This window comes from Cyrtonyx montezumae, unplaced genomic scaffold (assembly GCF_038088225.1).
Source record: "Cyrtonyx montezumae isolate F1298 unplaced genomic scaffold, pur_monq_1.0 scaffold_7, whole genome shotgun sequence".
NCBI classification, from domain to species: domain Eukaryota; kingdom Metazoa; phylum Chordata; class Aves; order Galliformes; family Odontophoridae; genus Cyrtonyx; species Cyrtonyx montezumae.
In genome coordinates this window covers 26,434,050-26,451,723 of record NW_027072078.1, presented here as the reverse complement: position 1 = coordinate 26,451,723, position 17,674 = coordinate 26,434,050, and the positions used below count along the sequence as shown (strand labels likewise).

The window sequence follows — 17,674 nt, the reverse complement described above, 5'->3', positions numbered from 1 at the left end:
CTGTCATCTTCCATAAAAGTTTGGTTTGTATTAATTAACCTTATTTAGAGATTTTGATATCATGATTAAAATCAGAATTAAATAGTCATCTTATTAATTACTAGTATCTCAAATACTCTCCAATTCAGGTTATGTAAAAAGCAGTTGATTTCTGTTTTCTACCCATTCCATTCTCCCACTCAATGTTGCAAAATGTAAATAAAATGACCAGTGTTTCAGCTATAAAAACCCTCTACAGAGGTAAATCTGTGGATCCACTTTAAAGCCAATAAAGCTGCTCTGTATCACATCAGCTGAATTTGTGATCCAGTAGATTAGTTGCTTTCTTTAGGATGAAAACTTCACTGGGCTCTGAGCTGTATTTCTCTCGAACTAACTCATAAAAGAGTTGCAAAACTTCATGCTGAGGCTTTACAGGTATATGTGCTGAAGCACCAACTGTAGCTAGTAATCAACTTATTTATCATTGTCAGTTAAATCTTCAAAGATATAATTTGCTCTGCAGTAATTGTTTCACACTTGATACACCAGTTGGAATTCTCAGCAAGTCCCCACATTGCAATTAGCAATTCATTTTTTCCCTCTTCTTCCAGAGTGATTCCTGGGGATACATAAACAATAAGTCTCATCTAAGGTTCATTGAAAATATTTGAGTAGATTCTGCCAAGAAACTAATATTTCAAGATATTTTGAACATAAAAGCCATTTCAGGGAAAACTGATCCCACAATAGGACAGGGAACTATTTTTAAAATTGCTTCAGGCTTTCAGCTGGGGCTGGTTTTGTTGTGTTTGGTTTGTTTTTGTTTTTTGTGGTGTTTTTTTGTTTGTCTTTTTATTTTGTTTTCTTATGTTTCAAAGTTAGATAATGTGCATGAGCACTATACAAAGCAACCCTGCAAAATTCAACACTTTCAGATGAATGTTGGCAGCATAACTACTAAGCCTAGCTTTTATCCATGTCTTACATTATACCACAACAACAGAGCCACTGAGGTCTGTCTTTGTCTAGGGTTTTGTTGATAAAATCCCAACACAGAGAACCTCGTGTTCCAGAAGTAATGTTATTGCCAAGGCTCAAAACAGCAGAGACCTGGAAGACTTGAAGTAGTGCTTGTACAATGCAAAGCTCGAGTACAACACAACTTTTCCTAACTCTCCCTATGTATCTTGCCTCACTTATATTATGAAACTGTGTAAATGTAAAAATATTTATAAAGCTTCCAGAAATATTCTCAATTGAATTTTGCATCTAAATCATCCCAGTCCTTAATTTTTCTTAGCTTGTTTCTCTTTTTCTGTCTTGTGATTTCCAAGTTGTTCAGTGTTAGTAACTTCACTTTATTAGACTCTGCAGCTGAATTCAGAGGAAAAAAGTATGTTGCCCCTTAACAGCAGAAACTAAGCTCCTTCTGATTTCACTGGAAGCAGGATTCAGTCTGAGGAGGTCACACTTCTGAATGGGGATGTGATGTGTCAGACAGAAACTCAGTGTTTGTATTCAGTGGTCCAGTTTTCAGCCATTTGCTCCAAACAGAAATCATAATCAAGGCTAAAAAACTGCCTTGTGAATCATTTGTCCATCTAGGTACTTCTTTGGCCCACAGTTGCCATAATTTGTATGTATTTCCCAAGGTATTAAAAATAGAACAAAATGCTCTCCTGCGTTCTTGCCCTCTCCTTTATTTTCCAAACCCTGTGAAAAATAGCTTGGTCTAGAAAGGTCTACTTGGCCTTCCTTATTTATTTATTTGCATATGTGAAGTCTTTGTAGAAGGAAGGGTGCACTGCAGAAGTGGGTCCTGCAGAAATGCCATTATCCTTCACCATCAGAATTTCTAGATCCCCCTCCTGGAAGGCCACTACCTCTGTTACTTCATCTTCTCCCACAGGTGGCAGAATCTTTGTAGGCAAATATTTTTTCCAAGCAGTCACAACAGAAGCTGAGCAGTGTAACCTCCCTGTACAGTGTATGCTCTGAATTGTTTGTACTTCAGTTTGCATGTTCTCTCCTTGTTTGTTAACTTTGGATTGGTTTTAAGTCCTTAAGAGAGAGTAGCTGAGCTCCACTAGGCTTACAGGAAGAGGTATCTTAGGACAAACCAACAGTCTGATAACAAGCCATGAACATGGGAAAATACTTAAGCAACTAAAGGGTGCTTCTACTCATAATAAAACTTCTGAGAAGCAGGAAAAAAGATGATAAATTTCAACATCTGCAAAAAGTGGCAGTTTGAAATGCATTTGGACAGCAGGTATTCAGCAATGTTAATATCTTGCCATAGAATAGAATCATAGAATCCTAAGAGTGGGAAGGGACCTTTAAGGGGAACAGGGACATCCACATCTAGATCACCTTTCTCAGAGCCTGGTCCAGCCTTGCCTTGAATGTCTCCAGGAAGATAATTACCATCATGGATACCAATGAGAATTTTGGAAGCAAACAACACCTGCACTTCTTTCTATTTCTCTTGCTTTCAAATGGAGGTCAGATTTAAGCAGTAGTAAGAATGACAGGTCTCCAGCACAGGGCCGACTCAGTGCATTGACTTGGGTACTCTCTTGCCATTTTCTGTTTTGTACTGGAATATTCTCTAATCTATCCCATTGAAGGATATTAGGATTATGACTTCAAGGGCCATCAATAACAGTTCCTAGTGTACATAGTCTGAATTTTTTAGATGTTAAAAATGTTCTTACAACTTCTTGTTCAGATTTCAAGGTCAAATAAAGTGTACTCCTTCACTTTCCAGTTCAGTAGCTTCAGCCAACCTCTGCCATTTCTTCCTGGTGTTAAAGGCTCTATGTCTACACTGTGCCGATCACTATGTCATTTTCGAAAGCAAAAGAGAGCAAGGGAAATCCATCTGAAGAAGCAATTGCACCAATTGTTGTTATAAAAGCAATTTTTTCTGCATTTCTGTTAATGATGTTCCCTACTACATGACTCCATTGCAAGTTGCAATTGAATTGAATTATAACTTAGTCATACAAACAGAACCATATCCAGGAATGTATTCCCATGTGCTATTTAAAAACACATGAGACAATACATTTATGGGAAGCTAACAGAAAGATACTCCTGAATCTATGTTTTAAACTTTGGGGCAAACTTAAAGGTGTTCTAATCTTTTGGAAGGAGAGCAGGGTTGCAGTAAAAGCTGTCTGTCTTTCCTCCTCCCCTTCCCCCCCCCCCCTCCCCCTAGTTCACATGCTTTTTGTCCATGCCCAGGAAATACTTTCAGCAACAAAAATTGTTTTTGTTTTCAAAAATCATCCAGGAGTTTGCAGTCCATTTGCAAGCTTAAACTGGGAAGGACAAAAGTGTTTTCATCCATGAAAGATATCTCCAGCCTTTAATCAGTTTAAAGGAGTACATTTGGGGTTTTTAATAGTATTTTAGGGAAGCAGTGACAGCAGTTACAGAACTGCTGCCTAGAGGAGTTAAAATTTGCTTTTGGCATCTCCTGTGTTAAGTGGACAAGACTTGTTTGGGACTAGAAGAATGATATAAAACTGTGGGAGGAAGTGTGCAGAGGGGGTAGGGGGAGTGTTTTAATGAATTCTTTAATGGGAGCCCTTTTCAGAAGGCATCCATGGTATTCCTCTGCAAAAGGAAGAATAAGTACTCAGCACCATATATGGTGACACTTTTATGTTTTTTAATATAAACATGCCCAGGCTGGAGCAGTCCATGTAGATGGGATTTGCTGATTGGTTGTGCTGTGGGGGAGGGAAGGAAATGAGACCCTGCTTTTAATATCTTAACATTAGGAAACTTAAGAGCTTGGGCTTGAATAAATAAACAGTAGGCAGAGTTGGAAAGATTTTCAACTTTGCAAAATAGCCCCTTCCTCTGCCTCAATTTCCCAGCTTTTGTGTTTGTTTTCCTTTAGCATGTTTGTTTGCAGCTGTTTCATTCTGTAAATTGCTTTGACTTTTGTTAAGGGGGTATGCTGTTCCCAGCAACAGATCAGGAAAAGATATTTGAGATAGCTTAGCTCTGAGTTAAAGGAGACCAAATCCACTCAATCGACCACCACATTGCCACACTGATTTTAAGCTGTTTTAGTCACTTAGGAAAGTTACAGTTTTGGAGGGAGAAATCTCAGCTTTTGTGATTCTGCTTAAACGTTTTAGGAACCAAGTTGGAGAATGCAGCTGCCAGGTGTCTCTGATGCTGCGAGAGAGTTCAGCTTCCAAAGCAGAATTGCTCAGAGAGTGAGTATTTTTCCCAGGGACTTGCATGGGTGGGTTCTATTTTTTGCTCCGTTAATTCTCTGCCCTTACAGACCCAGGCTGGCTGCTGTTCAACCTAATCCCCAAATGTGACCCAACAAATTGTTTTCATCATACAGGCTAAGCACATTTTACCAAGCCAGAGTAGAGAAGATCTTTTTTGTTTGTGCCCTTATATGGCTCCTGAAGTCATCATTGATGCAATAAACTAATGGAGTGTGCTCCTCTAATCAACCTCCCCTTCTATAAACACATTTTGTTCCTGCTCTGAGATTGTTCCCTGACATTTTTAAACCAGCCCCTTTCCTGGCTGTCTCTTTCCTTTCTTTTTCGGATCATAGTGGGAGGGAATCAGCCAGCTCTGGAGAGCGAAGAGATGGTGGAAATCATGGTGCACTAACATTTGGTAGAACAAGTGGCTTCAAAAAGAGCAGTGGTGAAACCAGAGCAGCTGAGGAAGAGCAGGAAGACGTCCGAGGAGTGCTGAAGAGGCGAGTGGAAACGCGGGAACACACAGAGGAGAGCCTGAGGCAGCAGGAAGCTGAGCAGCTCGATTTCCGTGACATTTTAGGCAAGAAAGTCAGCACCAAAAGTTTTTCTGAGGAGGATCTGAAAGAAATCCCAGCCGAGCAAATGGACTTCCGAGCAAACCTGCAGCGGCAGGTCAAACCCAAGACCTTGTCAGAGGAGGAAAGGAAAGTTCATGCTCCTCAACAGGTTGACTTCCGCTCTGTGCTGGCCAAGAAAGGCACCCCAAAAACCCCATTGCCAGAGAAAGTGCCACCTCCTAAACCAGCCGTTACAGATTTCAGATCTGTGCTGGGCACAAAGAAGAAGCCCCCTGCAGAGAATGGCAGCGCTAGCACCCCAGCACCAAATGCCCGCACCGGTTCTGGAGCACAGAATGCCACCCCCAATTCTGAAGCCCCTGCTCTCAAACCAGTAGCGAAAAAAGAAGAGAAGAATGACAGGAAATGTGAGCATGGGTGTGCAGTGGTGGATGGAGGAATAACTGGGAAAAAAGCTGAAAACAAACCAGCAGCAACCAAACCAACACCACCACCAAGCAAAGGAACAGCACCATCCTTTACAGAGAAGCTTCAGGATGCTAAAGTAGCAGATGGTGAAAAATTGGTCTTACAATGTCGAATTTCCTCTGATCCCCCTGCATCTGTCACCTGGACTCTAGACAGCAAAGCCATCAAATCATCCAAGTCCATTGTCATCTCCCAAGAAGGTAAATTAATTGAATTACAAGCCAGCTGGGTGGCACTCTGTTATATCTAACTCGTGATTAATAATATTTAGCTTGTTAAAGGTAACGCAATACTTTATTTAAGTCCTGTGCTAGTAACTGATTCCAGATGCAACTTTTATGTTATTTCACTGAAGTATACAAGGAACAGTATTGTTTGACGTTTCTAACATATTCTCTTCTAACAGTCTGCAGATGTAATTTTTATAGTTATACTTCTTGCATTTCTAAATGCTGTTTACATTGCTAATGCTGTTTAAGAAGCTGGTACATGACATTATTTTAGTTAAACTTTAAGGATTTAGAACACTGGAGACAGAATAATATTATTGCTGTTTTACAAATAGTGATTTAATTCTTTAGTATGTTTAATATTGTAGGCTTTTATTGCATTAAGAAGCAAAGAGAGATTGTGTTACAGGACATTGCTACATCTTTGAATGATATACTCTGCATCAGATTTGAGAGTTGATGTTCAGTGTATTTAATGCCCTGTGACAGGGCATTAAATGTATGCCTTTGTTGTCTTTAAAGGCGTTGGCATGATGACTTTTAACTAATTTCAGGACAGTACAGAGTTCGGTAAAAGTCCTCAGAGGATCCTTACTGTTGTCAAATTCAGACATTTTTTACATGCCACATTCTGCATAACCAAAATAACTAGGTATGAAACTGTATGTATGTTTCCCTAGGCAAAAAAAAAATTCCTTGGGACAAACATAGGGAGGATAAATGATAATATACAAAATCTCCATTACTTCGTATTTGTTTCATAAAACATGTAGCAAATTATATGGAGAATAACACTGCCCTATATACATACTCACAATAAGAATTGTAGTTTGACACAGGGATCTATACTCAAAATTTTGAATTGTTCTTCATTTAATCCAGAGTATTTTCAATATTATTAAATGAGAATCAAACGAACATGCACAGTGGCTCACCACAACCAGTGAATCTGTATGCAGTGATCCAAGCACTGAAACATGAGGAGTTCTTTAAGTAGATGCATTCAGAAAAAATATTGTATTCCGGCAGAAGAAAAAATAGTATTAATATCTGAATATTATATGAATAAGACAAATTAAGAAGATGGGGAGAAGGACGTGATAACAGGTGCACTGTGTCTGTACATGCCTGAAGTAGCATGAGAATTCTATTTGTGAGCACATGATGATTTTCACAAGAGGGGACCTAGAGGAATAGAGGTAATCTCATCTGTATGAGAAGTTGACTGAAGGATATATCTGCTTTGTGAAAAACACAGGCAGGATCAGAAAGGTGGGAAGCTACATTTTCATCACCCTTACAAAGGAAAAATTACTAATAGCAAGATTTCAAAAGATTTCTTAGAGTTGTTCAGAATGAAATGATGCATCTCAAAGATCATACCTCCTCTCTAAGTGCACAAGATAGCATCTCTTTCAGATAGAATCCAGTTGCTGGTTTATAAAGGATAAATTTATCCCATGAGCCATACGGGGCCCTCTTGGAGTCTCAAATCTTTGGTGTTATGCTTATGCAGAAAGTTGTTTTTTTGATTGAGAGAAGCTGTGTAATTGACTGTTGCAATCCCCCAGGTCATATTTGCTTTATGAAATGGTATTGTGGTTGACCGGAGAGGTTATAGATTCTCCTTCCTTGGAGGTATTCAAAAGTTGTCTAGACATGGTTCTGGGCAACCACCTAACTGGCTCTGCTTGAGCAGGGGGCTGGACCAGAAAATATTCTGGAGGGATATCAAGAAAACATCCACCTGCCTGGGCAGGATACAGCACATCCGGCCCAACTGTCTAGGCTGGGTGACACTCTTGATTTATATAACATCACAGAATTGGCACTTTGTCAGGATCTCCTACCTCAGCATGTTCAATTGGGGTGAAGAGTGAAGGTCACCAGTGCATAAGGAATCCATTGTTTCAGGAGAGTTTCTTTTGCAGGGAACTTCCCAGTGAATAAACTGTCCATATTGTTTACCTGCATTATTACACTATTATCATATTTAAGCAATCAGTATTGCCTGTACTTCCACATTATGCTGTCTTTTGCATCTATTTGCAGAGGCTCTTAAATATAAATTCTGCATAAGGAAGTTATTGCTGTAGTTTTCTCCTTTAATGGAAAGAAATGGCATGAAGATTATAGCTATTTTGTTAACCTTATCATATACTCTCTGCTACATAGAAGGGATGCATTGCATGATGGTCAGTTTAGTTTTTTCGAGCTAGTACCTGCTAGCTTTGGCACTTGTAGAATATGTTGAAACTCTCCTGCTGTGAGAAGCTTTTGTGCCAACTGTTAAGTAATTAAATAGATATGCATGATACTTAAAGTTACAGTTTTCTTACAGGTTGATTTTCTCTTTTCCTATAATTAGAAGCATGTAAGTAGTCACGGAAACTAAGAGAGAAGGAGGAATAATTAGAACTACAGACTAGGATTGTGAAATAAAAACTTCAGGATGAATGTCAGAAAATATATCTTGGTAGAGAACTCCATATGAATTAGTCTCACACAGAGTATTTGGAACAGCTTTAAACATAGAGAGAAACAATAAAACTGGATGTAGTACACAACAACCCAGTGCCAGTATCCTGTCTTTTGCCCAAAGGCATGTTGGTCAGGCCTGCAGGTGTCATATTCTTCAGCAACAGTGCCTTTGGCCATCCCTGGAGCAGTATTTAATGGGCTCTGCAGATAATCCCCTACAGCATCCTCAGCTGAAAGAAGGTTGAGTCTCTGGAGAAGGGGAAATTCAGAGCAAATGGACCTAGCTGACATTAATGGGCTTAAATTGTCCAAATCTACTTTTTATTTCTTTTGTATGATCTCAATCCTCCTGTGTTCAACACCAAAATCCAGTATGAAAAGTGGGAATGAGTTTTCTTAGCTTTTTCACCGTTTTTGTGCCGTGCTGCTGTGATGTTGCATGGTCACTATTAGCTCTCATATATGGAAAATGGCATATATGTATATTTTTCAGAACAGTATCACAGATGAAGAATGGCTTACTCATGCATAATGAGTTTAGTGATTTCTTGATAACAAATATATCGTAAATATAAATGCATTAAATCTGGTTTCATAAACACGCCCACTTGATAGAACAAATGACATATTTGGCCAAGTAGAGCAGACTTAAACATGCTTGCGTGTAGCAAGTTCACAGGATAGGCAAGCTAACTTTTATGTACTATTTATGTCCTAACTCACTGAAAGTAACTTTCCCTGGCACTTATTTCCTATTTGATACTAAAACTCTTTACCTGTTGAAAGCACTTCACACTTCTGGACTTGAATAGGCTGACACTACAGTTCTTGTCCAAGGCAGTTTAGCCATTAGTGAGCAAGAAAAGAGGGGATGTTGGCCCCAGTTCTTTGCCATCACAACCCCAAATTCAAACACTTAGCTGAATAATCACTGACTGTTAAGGTTTACAGAGAGTGTAAAAAATACATTCTGCTCCAAAACAGCTTTTCATCTTCAAGCATACTGTGTAGTGTTTGTTTTGTAATATGGTAATTAATCTGGAGTTTGCAATGCACTTGGTATTCCAGTATAACATTTAAACACTAGCAATTAGAAATCAGAATCTAGGCAGCATGGTATTGAATGTTACAATTGCAGCATATCTGAGAACAATCTCGTTCCTTACGTATTACACTTCTGTTATTAATACTGCTTAATTTCCCTTCCAAATAACGAAAATCAGTACTTTTCAGTTTATTAGTTACCATATTTCTTCTAATAATTCCACAATTAGTATACTGTAGGCTGATTGGCATGAGTGATTTGTTGTTAAGATATCTTTTCTTATGAATTTTTTTTTTCTTTTACCGACTTGTCTAAGCTGGTAGGAATTAAGTAAGGTGATTTTATGTTTTTCTTCTTTTAATCATTTGTCAGAGTGTTTATTCTGTTCCTTGTATAATCACTAATGTTTGTTGTTGTTGTTCTGCCTGTGAAATCTCAAAATAAATGGTAGCTGAGACAAACAAGTGAAGGAGCATACTCATAACTTGGAGCTTCATGCATATATATAGGCAGGTTAGATGGTGTATGGTTAAGAGGTAGTTGTTTTTAATATGTGAGAGTGCCTCTTTGTTTGAAGTTATGGGGAGGCTTTTTATTTGGGGAAAAAAAAAAAGGATTTTAAGAAGGCTGTAGCAAACACTATGGTGGAGTTAGACATATAAGGACAGAGCAGAACAACAAACTTCCTCACACGGTGAACTCCTTAGAACAGAATCCATTTTGTTTTAGATTTGCATAGTACTTGGCAGAGTAGTGTCCTGTGCTAGTGTCCTAATGTGACATTTGGATGAGAAAATCTAGATTGAAATTTTTTACATGGTTAAAAAACTGGTTTATAACACAAAAGTTAAATGGCTTTGGGAGCTGGCATTCTTTCTAGACTGGAGACTTGAGATGAACAATGAATACAAATATGGACTAGTAAACTTTCCATTTTGCTGAGTCACCTTGCTATGCTTTTTTGGTGTCTAAGTTTATTATCATGTGACTATATAAAATGAGGGAAAACTACTTAATACAGGCGCGGGTGGCAGTAGCAGTGTTGCTTAGAAAACGCCCAGTTTGTACTGCTTTGTGTTAGGCTGCAGATTTTTCTTTCTCAGTGTCTTGGCAGCATAAGGAGTTGGTAATCCTGTTAGCAGTAATGCCTTAACAACTTTCTCGTGACTTAATGTACCTCTTGTCTTCCTATCAGTTGACCTTGCCTATGTCATTCCAACTAGGATCTGCCATGACTTTTGGATTTTTTAATTAGCACTGAGCAAGAATTTGGTGTGCAATTAATGTATTTCTATGTACTGCTGAAAGCAGTTTGCAGCTTAAAAAGCTTCTTCCTGAAGTTTAAGTCTAGGGCAATTGTCTGAGCATCAGTTCTGATGCAGCACCTTGTTTATCACGTGCCACAAAATTTCTCTCTGTACTCTAATTTTTGTCTGAAACTTCCTTCTTTCAGGAAAGCACATAGAGTATATTGAAATATAGCAGAAGAGATGAATTGACTATTATCTGGCAATTTATTGCAATGGCTAATTACTCTTCTAAGTGTTTTGGTTTTAGATCTAGAAACAAAGAAATGTCTATTTACATATTTGAATGTATGTGTTTTCTGGTTCCAGGTATTTGTTTTCTTTCTTTGCTAGGCTAAAGAGCCTGTTTATGCTTGATATAATGGCTTTGTTTCTGTAAGCAAGAAACTTCTCCAAATTCTCTTTTTTTTCTAAGACTTGACAAGTCAAACTCCAACTAGCTTTCTTCCATTAACTCACTTTGTCTTGAACTTGGAGATTCGTGGGGTTTTGTTTGCTGATTTTGTGTTGGTTTGTATTGTGTTTTGTTTTGTCTTTTTAATGCTCCCCATCATTGCTGAGTGTTGATTTATTGCCCTATTAAGAAAAGAGGTAGCAGAACCACATCTTAGCTTCAACAAGATAGAGATCATCTTCCCAGTGTTGTGTCTGCTGGAGATCTCTGGTCTTCTTTCTACTACATAATAGCGAAGCTCATGTTTGCTACTCCTGTGTTAAACCTCTAGATAGTCTGAACATAGAGCATCCCTTGTTGCTCATCATTTCAGTGTCTTAAGCTGTATTACTTGTCATTTCACTGTCTTATACCCTATTTTCTTTGAATGAATAGGATTCAGATCAAAAGCTAGATTGTTTATGAGGACTGCTCTGTTTCTCTTTCTCTTTCCATTTCCAACTGTCTTTTGATATCTGTAAGCTTTTCGACATTTAAAGTAGATATAATTCTAATCATAGATTAAAATACTGAATAACTTTGGTCCTAGAATCTAATCACAGAGGAACTCCACCAGAAAGTGATGATTTTCTATTGTCAGCTCTTCCCAGGTTCTTTATTTTGACAACTCTAACTTTACCTGAACCTGCAAGTAATACTTCAAGGTGTAGATTAAGAAGAGTGTGGCCAGCAGATCAAAGGAGGTGGTCCTTCCCTCTACTCTTCCTCGGTGAGGCCACATCTGGAGTACTGTGTCCAGTTCTGGGCTCCACAGTTCAAAAAACTTCCTTACTTTGGGGATGACAGAGCACAGGAACAGGCTGGTCAAGAGTCTCCTTCACTGGAAATATTCAAAACTCACCTGGCCACTTTCTTGTGCAACCTACTCTAGGGAACTTACTTTAGCAAGGGGATTGGACTCAATGATCTCCAGAGGTCCCTTACAATCCCTATGGTTCTGTGATTCTGTGAATGCTTTTAATTTAATAAAATAGTACGAGTTGCTAGCAGGAACATGAGATAACACATACTTCAGTAATGACTAATTGCCTTTACATAGATACATTTTGCAGTGAAGTGTATAATCTCATAAATAACAAAAATAGGTTTTTCATGTAGTTAGAACCCTATTACTTAGCAGTAATTATATTTAACTCTTTTTCTTCTTTGAAACCCTTGTGAGTTTTTTTCACTACTTTGCCTGCTGTCAGTAGTTTCCAGGTAAACCCACTTGTCCTTTTCAAACATGACTGCAGCACATATTTGCACTCTCCTGCACAGTTAGTTCAGGATTTATTAGAAAATTAGTTTATTAAAAATATATATATATTAGAAAATTAACACCAGTGTACTGAAGAGTTCTTCAATAGATTTGTTATGACTCTTAGGCACAATATATTATGGCCTAATGTTTAATAATATTGCTAACTACTCTGTAGTCCTCTTTGTTCCTTGGGATACAAGTGAGAAGGTCAAAGGATCTTCACTTTGTATCAAAGACAAGTCAGAAGTTCAGCTATCTAGATGCCTGAGTAGGGAATTAGATGCAGGAGCTGTTTTTTGTTGGTTTGTGTATTTGTTTTATATCTGAAGTTCACTTTCTGCAGAGTATCATGGAAAGAATGCAGAAGCCTAGAGATATTTTAAACTGGTTTGTACTATTTCTGAGCAAGTCAGCAAATCCTTTAATAGCTCAAAATGCAAGGGAAAGGCTTTAGGTATATAAAGCAGAGCTTCAAGTAAGTTGTAACCTTCTATGGCTGCTAAGATCTATCTACAGCTGCAACAGTTCTGCTAACTGGAAGATCCAAGTATTACTGTGTAGTCTAACCTTATACTTTGAAATAGAGTTTTAAAGTCTATCAGTGAACTGGCTCCTAAAAATACAAAATAAAAATGTAGAGGGATAGTAGGGCAAAACTGATCGCAAATTCTTTTAGTTGACTGGAATTTGAGAAATGCCAGGATTCAGAATTACAGCTGGCATAACAGATCTGGGTTTTCTTACAGTTATGAGAAAATAAGCTCATTTCAGGTCATAAGGATTTTTGCAGAGGAAATACCAAATATTTCATTAAAAGATAATCGATCCTTTAGCCCCAGGAATCTACTGTGGCTCTAGATCATAGAACACAGGACTTCGGGGAGTTTCCTATCTTTATTAGATCCCACCAAGTTTTGTCTATTTGTTGTTTTTTTGTTGGTGGTAGTAAAAATCACAGATTTTAGTAGTGGTGGTTGTTCTTTCCTAGTTTATTTGTTTGCTAATTTGTTTCACTGTACTGTGGAAAAGATTTCTACAGCCGTGTTCTCTCTCAGCCCACCCTTGTTCTCCCAGCACAGAATGGCTAACACTTCTTTGGACCTCTGGCCAATTTCACACTAAGTTTGGGTAGTTCAAAGCTTCACAAATCCTAGTAGCTAAATAAAGAAGAATAACCCGAATTATCTCATTTTCTCTTCACTCCTCTACCAATGGCAGAATGCTACCATTTCATCCTGTGGTAGCAACATGCACAACGGTCTCCATGTCCTTTATGTGTACTGTTCCCAGGTAGTTGCTGGGAAACATGATGAAATGAAGAGAAATAGGATATAGATGATTTCTGTACAGGGCTTGAAGACAGGTGACAGCCCTTGAATAGGCAGCCCTTGAATAATTAGGTTTCTTTCATTCTTCCATTCACTAAATGACTTAATTCAAATTAAGGACAAATAAATATTCCTGTGGAGTGGGCAGGACTGATGCTATTTCATAAGGTCTCTCTTTTTAGTGGTGCAAGCCAATGCAGCTTTGATCAGACCTTGCCACCTGACTAATACTGGCTTCTAAAAGCACAGCTAATGGAGTGCTGAATGCATGTAGCCAGCAGAGGATCACCATGAGAAAATCCAAAAATCGCAGATTTTAGTGTAACTGTGGAGAATTAGTTATTCATAGAATGGGGACTTTCTGTTGTGTTTTTGCATCAGGTATTGTTTCTCATGAGACATTGTTATACTGCTGTAACATGCTGTATGGACAACTGTGCAACTATATGAATGCATATAGGTGGCCAGAGACCTCCATCATACATACATGCCATTGTTTCATAGTCTCTCTTCTTTGGCAAGAGCATTTTTATGTTATAATATGCGACCTCTTCTGAATTTATCATTTAGATTTATGCGAATTCTTAGACTATGTTATCTTTCATTTTCCCTCCAATTTTCTCTAAGCAGAAGTGCCACCTGAATTTATATTTGCTAGATGCCTGCAAGAATACTTTTCTAATGTCTCTCCTCCATTTGGAACAAAGCTGCAGCTCGTGACATTTTTGGCTCAGCCTTACTCATGAAGATGAGTTGACTCAGGGAAGGCACATGACTTTTCTCTTCACACTGCGGTTGGCTGAGCACAGCCCCTGTGAGAGAGGGGTCAGCACTCCTGAGAGTTTTCACATTGTTTCTCAAGGGGAAAACAGGCATTATTTAGAGCTTCTTGATTTTGTGGAGAATGAGGAGGAGGGAAACATTTGATTTTTTCCAACCCATGTGTGTCTGGCAAAACAAATGTATGGAGAACTGTTTAAAAGTTTTTTAAAACATTTGCTTTGAATTTTAACATCCAGCTTTACAGTGTGGAAAAATCTGAGTACCAAAAGCACAATTACCACATCAGAGCTGAGATATAGTCTCCAAAAGGAGCTGTTAAACTCCTAATGCTTTTCCAATGCCACCTCCTACATTACAAGTGATAGACATGATGGGGAGCCTGAGATTAGGCACTCCGGAAAGCAGAAGGTAGCCTCCGGTTAACACAGAAAGAAAGGTGGAAAATGACAAGAGATGCTGGGAAGTTCCCTTATGTCTCCAGACTCTTAGAAAAGGTCTAAGAAAGGTCATCTTTACACTCCATTCATCAAATAGGAGAGACTGAGAAAGGTAAATGGAGGAAGAAGAGAAGGTACTACTGTTACTGAAGTAAGTGGACGGTGAAGGTGTTCTGGGCAAGAGAACAGCAGTGTCTGAAGGGCACAATGTATCAGGATGTGTTTAGTGCACAGACCATGCTTTCTAGTGAGGAAGGAGAAAGAAAAACAGCACTTCAATAAGGAAAAATTGGAAGAGAAAAGTGTTTTAAGTGGGGTTTTCCTTGGGAAGCAAAGCACATAGTTGTTCCAAGCAATGAAGATGAACATAAGGAATTAGGTGAACCACAGTTCTCCTTCCTTGTCCCCAACCAGTGGGAACATCTTCTGTTTTCGTTCACAGAGTTTTATGTTTTAAGAGGAAATGTATTTCCCGTGGGTCATACCAGACTCCCTTTGGTAACTACTGAGCTTGTGTCACATCCTGTTTCTTACATACCCATTGAAGTTGGTTTTTGCTTTTTTGTTTCTAGTGGAATGAATCTGTTGCAGTGAAAAATTTGATTGCTGATTTTATGTTGGACTTTTTAACAGATGCTTTACAATATCAGATGATCATTCTTTAATTCAAGCAGAACTAAATGGCTCTCAGTTCCATTTTGAACTTGGCCACCAAGCTAACATTCTGCTTTAAAACATGGATGCTTATGGGAGTGCTAGAGTTAAGGCTGAATCAAAATATAACAGATGAGCACTTTACGGAAGTCCTCTTCTTTAGTTATCTGCACTGCTAGCATTTTTTTTGAGAAATGACCAGCTAAGTGAGGAGTCCTTTTCCCTGCTATAAGACAAAGAACATTAATAGAGATTCTGCTCTGAGTCTTCTGTATCATTATCCATTATCCACTTTAGGGCTGCAGAAGCAGCTCTGAGAATCTTGAAGAACAGTGATGTGTATCTGGTTTTATTTTATCTCAGCATTAATAAAGTTCTGACTCTGATGTTAAATTTTTAAGGTCAATGTATCTTTTTTTTATCAGTGAATATCAACTGTAGGAAAGGATTGGTTCATTTCATGCATTCTGTTCCTTTTTGTCATTATGTCTCTCTTATTTGGTCTCTCTTTCCCTTGTGTTAGGGACACTGTGTTCACTAACCATTGAGAAGGTCATGCTTGAAGATGGGGGAGAATACAAATGCATAGCAGAGAATGCAGCAGGAAAAGCAGAATGTGCTTGCAAAGTGCTTGTGGAAGGTAAGTAGTTTCCCGGATACAGGAAAATCCTCTTTAATTTCATCCTTCCTTCCCTTTCTTTCCCAGTACCAGCCTTTATGAACCACATGAACAAGAAGAAACTCCACCCACTTCTTCACTTTTCAGTCAATACAGTAATTCCATGTGTTCTGTAAAGGCGCATGAGCAGAGACAATTCAGACCCAAGGGCTCTGTTTGCTTTGTGAAATAATCTGTATTTTACTGCTGCTCACTGCATTTCCACTAAGATTGTAGAGCTGGATTTGATTCTGAGCTATATGTATTCTTTAAAAGCATATCAGAATTCACTGTGGAAGCCTGGCTACTAGTCTGACTCAACTCAACTAATGATACATCTTTGTGACTTCTCAATTCTTTGCACTGACTGAAATTCAGACCTTTGTTTCTTCTAGTGAAAGGGAGGAAACACAAATAAATTAGCAGCTCAATCACTCTTTTATGCCAGGTCTTAGAAAATGGATGATTTGTTAATTGGGGAATGCTACTGGATAACCCACATTTGTGACTGGCAGAGGGAGCGGATGGCTGTTATTCTTAAATTAGAACTGTGATCTAAAACAACAATTCAGATTGCTCCTTTCTACTCAATCTCCTGTCAGCTTCCCAGACAATGATTTTTAGGTTCCAGAAATAATCTTTAATTTCATTATATCTATTTTGTCTCCATGGACTCAAATCATGTCTGAGGAATCTTTGACTTCAATAATCAGAATAGTTCTGGGGCGAATCTGTAAAATCTCAAGTGTCTGGACTCAGTCCTAGCCTTCTTCTTTTAATTGTTTGCTAGGAGATTGTCTTTCTCCATTAACTTTTTAGAGAATACAATTTTCACACTGTTGTTCATAGAGATAGGTGACTGAAATGGGTGGTTCCATTATGTTTATGCTATCTTTTCTCCAGTAACAGAATTTTAAACAGTTATCTCCTGTACAAATAATCTGAGAGGTGAATATTTGAAAGTTATAAACTGATAGAGCAATTACTGCAGTTTAAATCCTGAATTGGGATCTTTCTTTTGAAGAGAAATGTTGGGATCAAGCAGTTTAACAAACAATGCTCATTAGAATTTTTTACATGAAATGTTCTACCTGCAATAACCTTAGTGAAAAACATTTGCATCTTATGTGTCTGTATCATATGGGAACATATGATGCTAGTTTTCAAAGCATGCTTGTCTATACAGTTCATATAGATAATGGAATAGAAGGATGACATGAAAGAGATTCTTAAGGGTGAAATAATGTTTCAAAGATGCTTTGGCTTCCCTGTTTCCCAGTCATGTCTAAAGCAAATTTATGCAAGTTGTACTTTGTTCTATTGAGTCAAAATGTGCCCACTAGCTTTGATGGTGCCTCATTCCTAGTTGTTCTCTCAGGTTCTCAGTGCAGCCATTTCCACAGAGAGATTCTCCCTTTCTGTACCCTCTTCATTTAGGAATGTGACATTCTCCAGCAAGTTTGTGCAGAAAATCTTGCTCGAAAAAAATAAAGGCCAATAATTTCCTCTAACCTTGCAGAAATATAAAAGCGATGTTAACAGACAGCTCTTCCATCATTGTTCTTAAATAAAATTAATATTTTATTATTTGATTGTAGATACATCATCCACAAAGGCCGCAAAACCTGCTGAGAAAAAGACCAAGAAGCCTAAAACCACACTTCCCCCTGTGCTGTCAACAGAGAGTAGTAAGTGAAAGATTTTAATTACATTCTTTTCACTGGAAACAAAAGAGTGCTTTGGAATTCCACATTCATACCCTTCTGTTTGCAGGCACAG

The 17,674-nt window shown here is 38.2% G+C and overlaps 1 protein-coding gene across 1 annotated transcript in view; it reads left to right on the top strand.

Moving 5' to 3' along the window:
* MYLK (myosin light chain kinase) overlaps positions 1–17,674 on the top strand; it is a 98,137-nt gene that overhangs the window by 28,282 nt on the left and 52,181 nt on the right. Inside the window, exons 8-11 of the mRNA XM_065751179.1 lie at positions 4,140–4,220; positions 4,580–5,475; positions 15,761–15,877; positions 17,494–17,583. Of these exons, the coding sequence (XP_065607251.1) occupies positions 4,140–4,220; positions 4,580–5,475; positions 15,761–15,877; positions 17,494–17,583 (1,184 nt within the window). The remainder of the gene's footprint in view (positions 1–4,139; positions 4,221–4,579; positions 5,476–15,760; positions 15,878–17,493; positions 17,584–17,674) is intronic.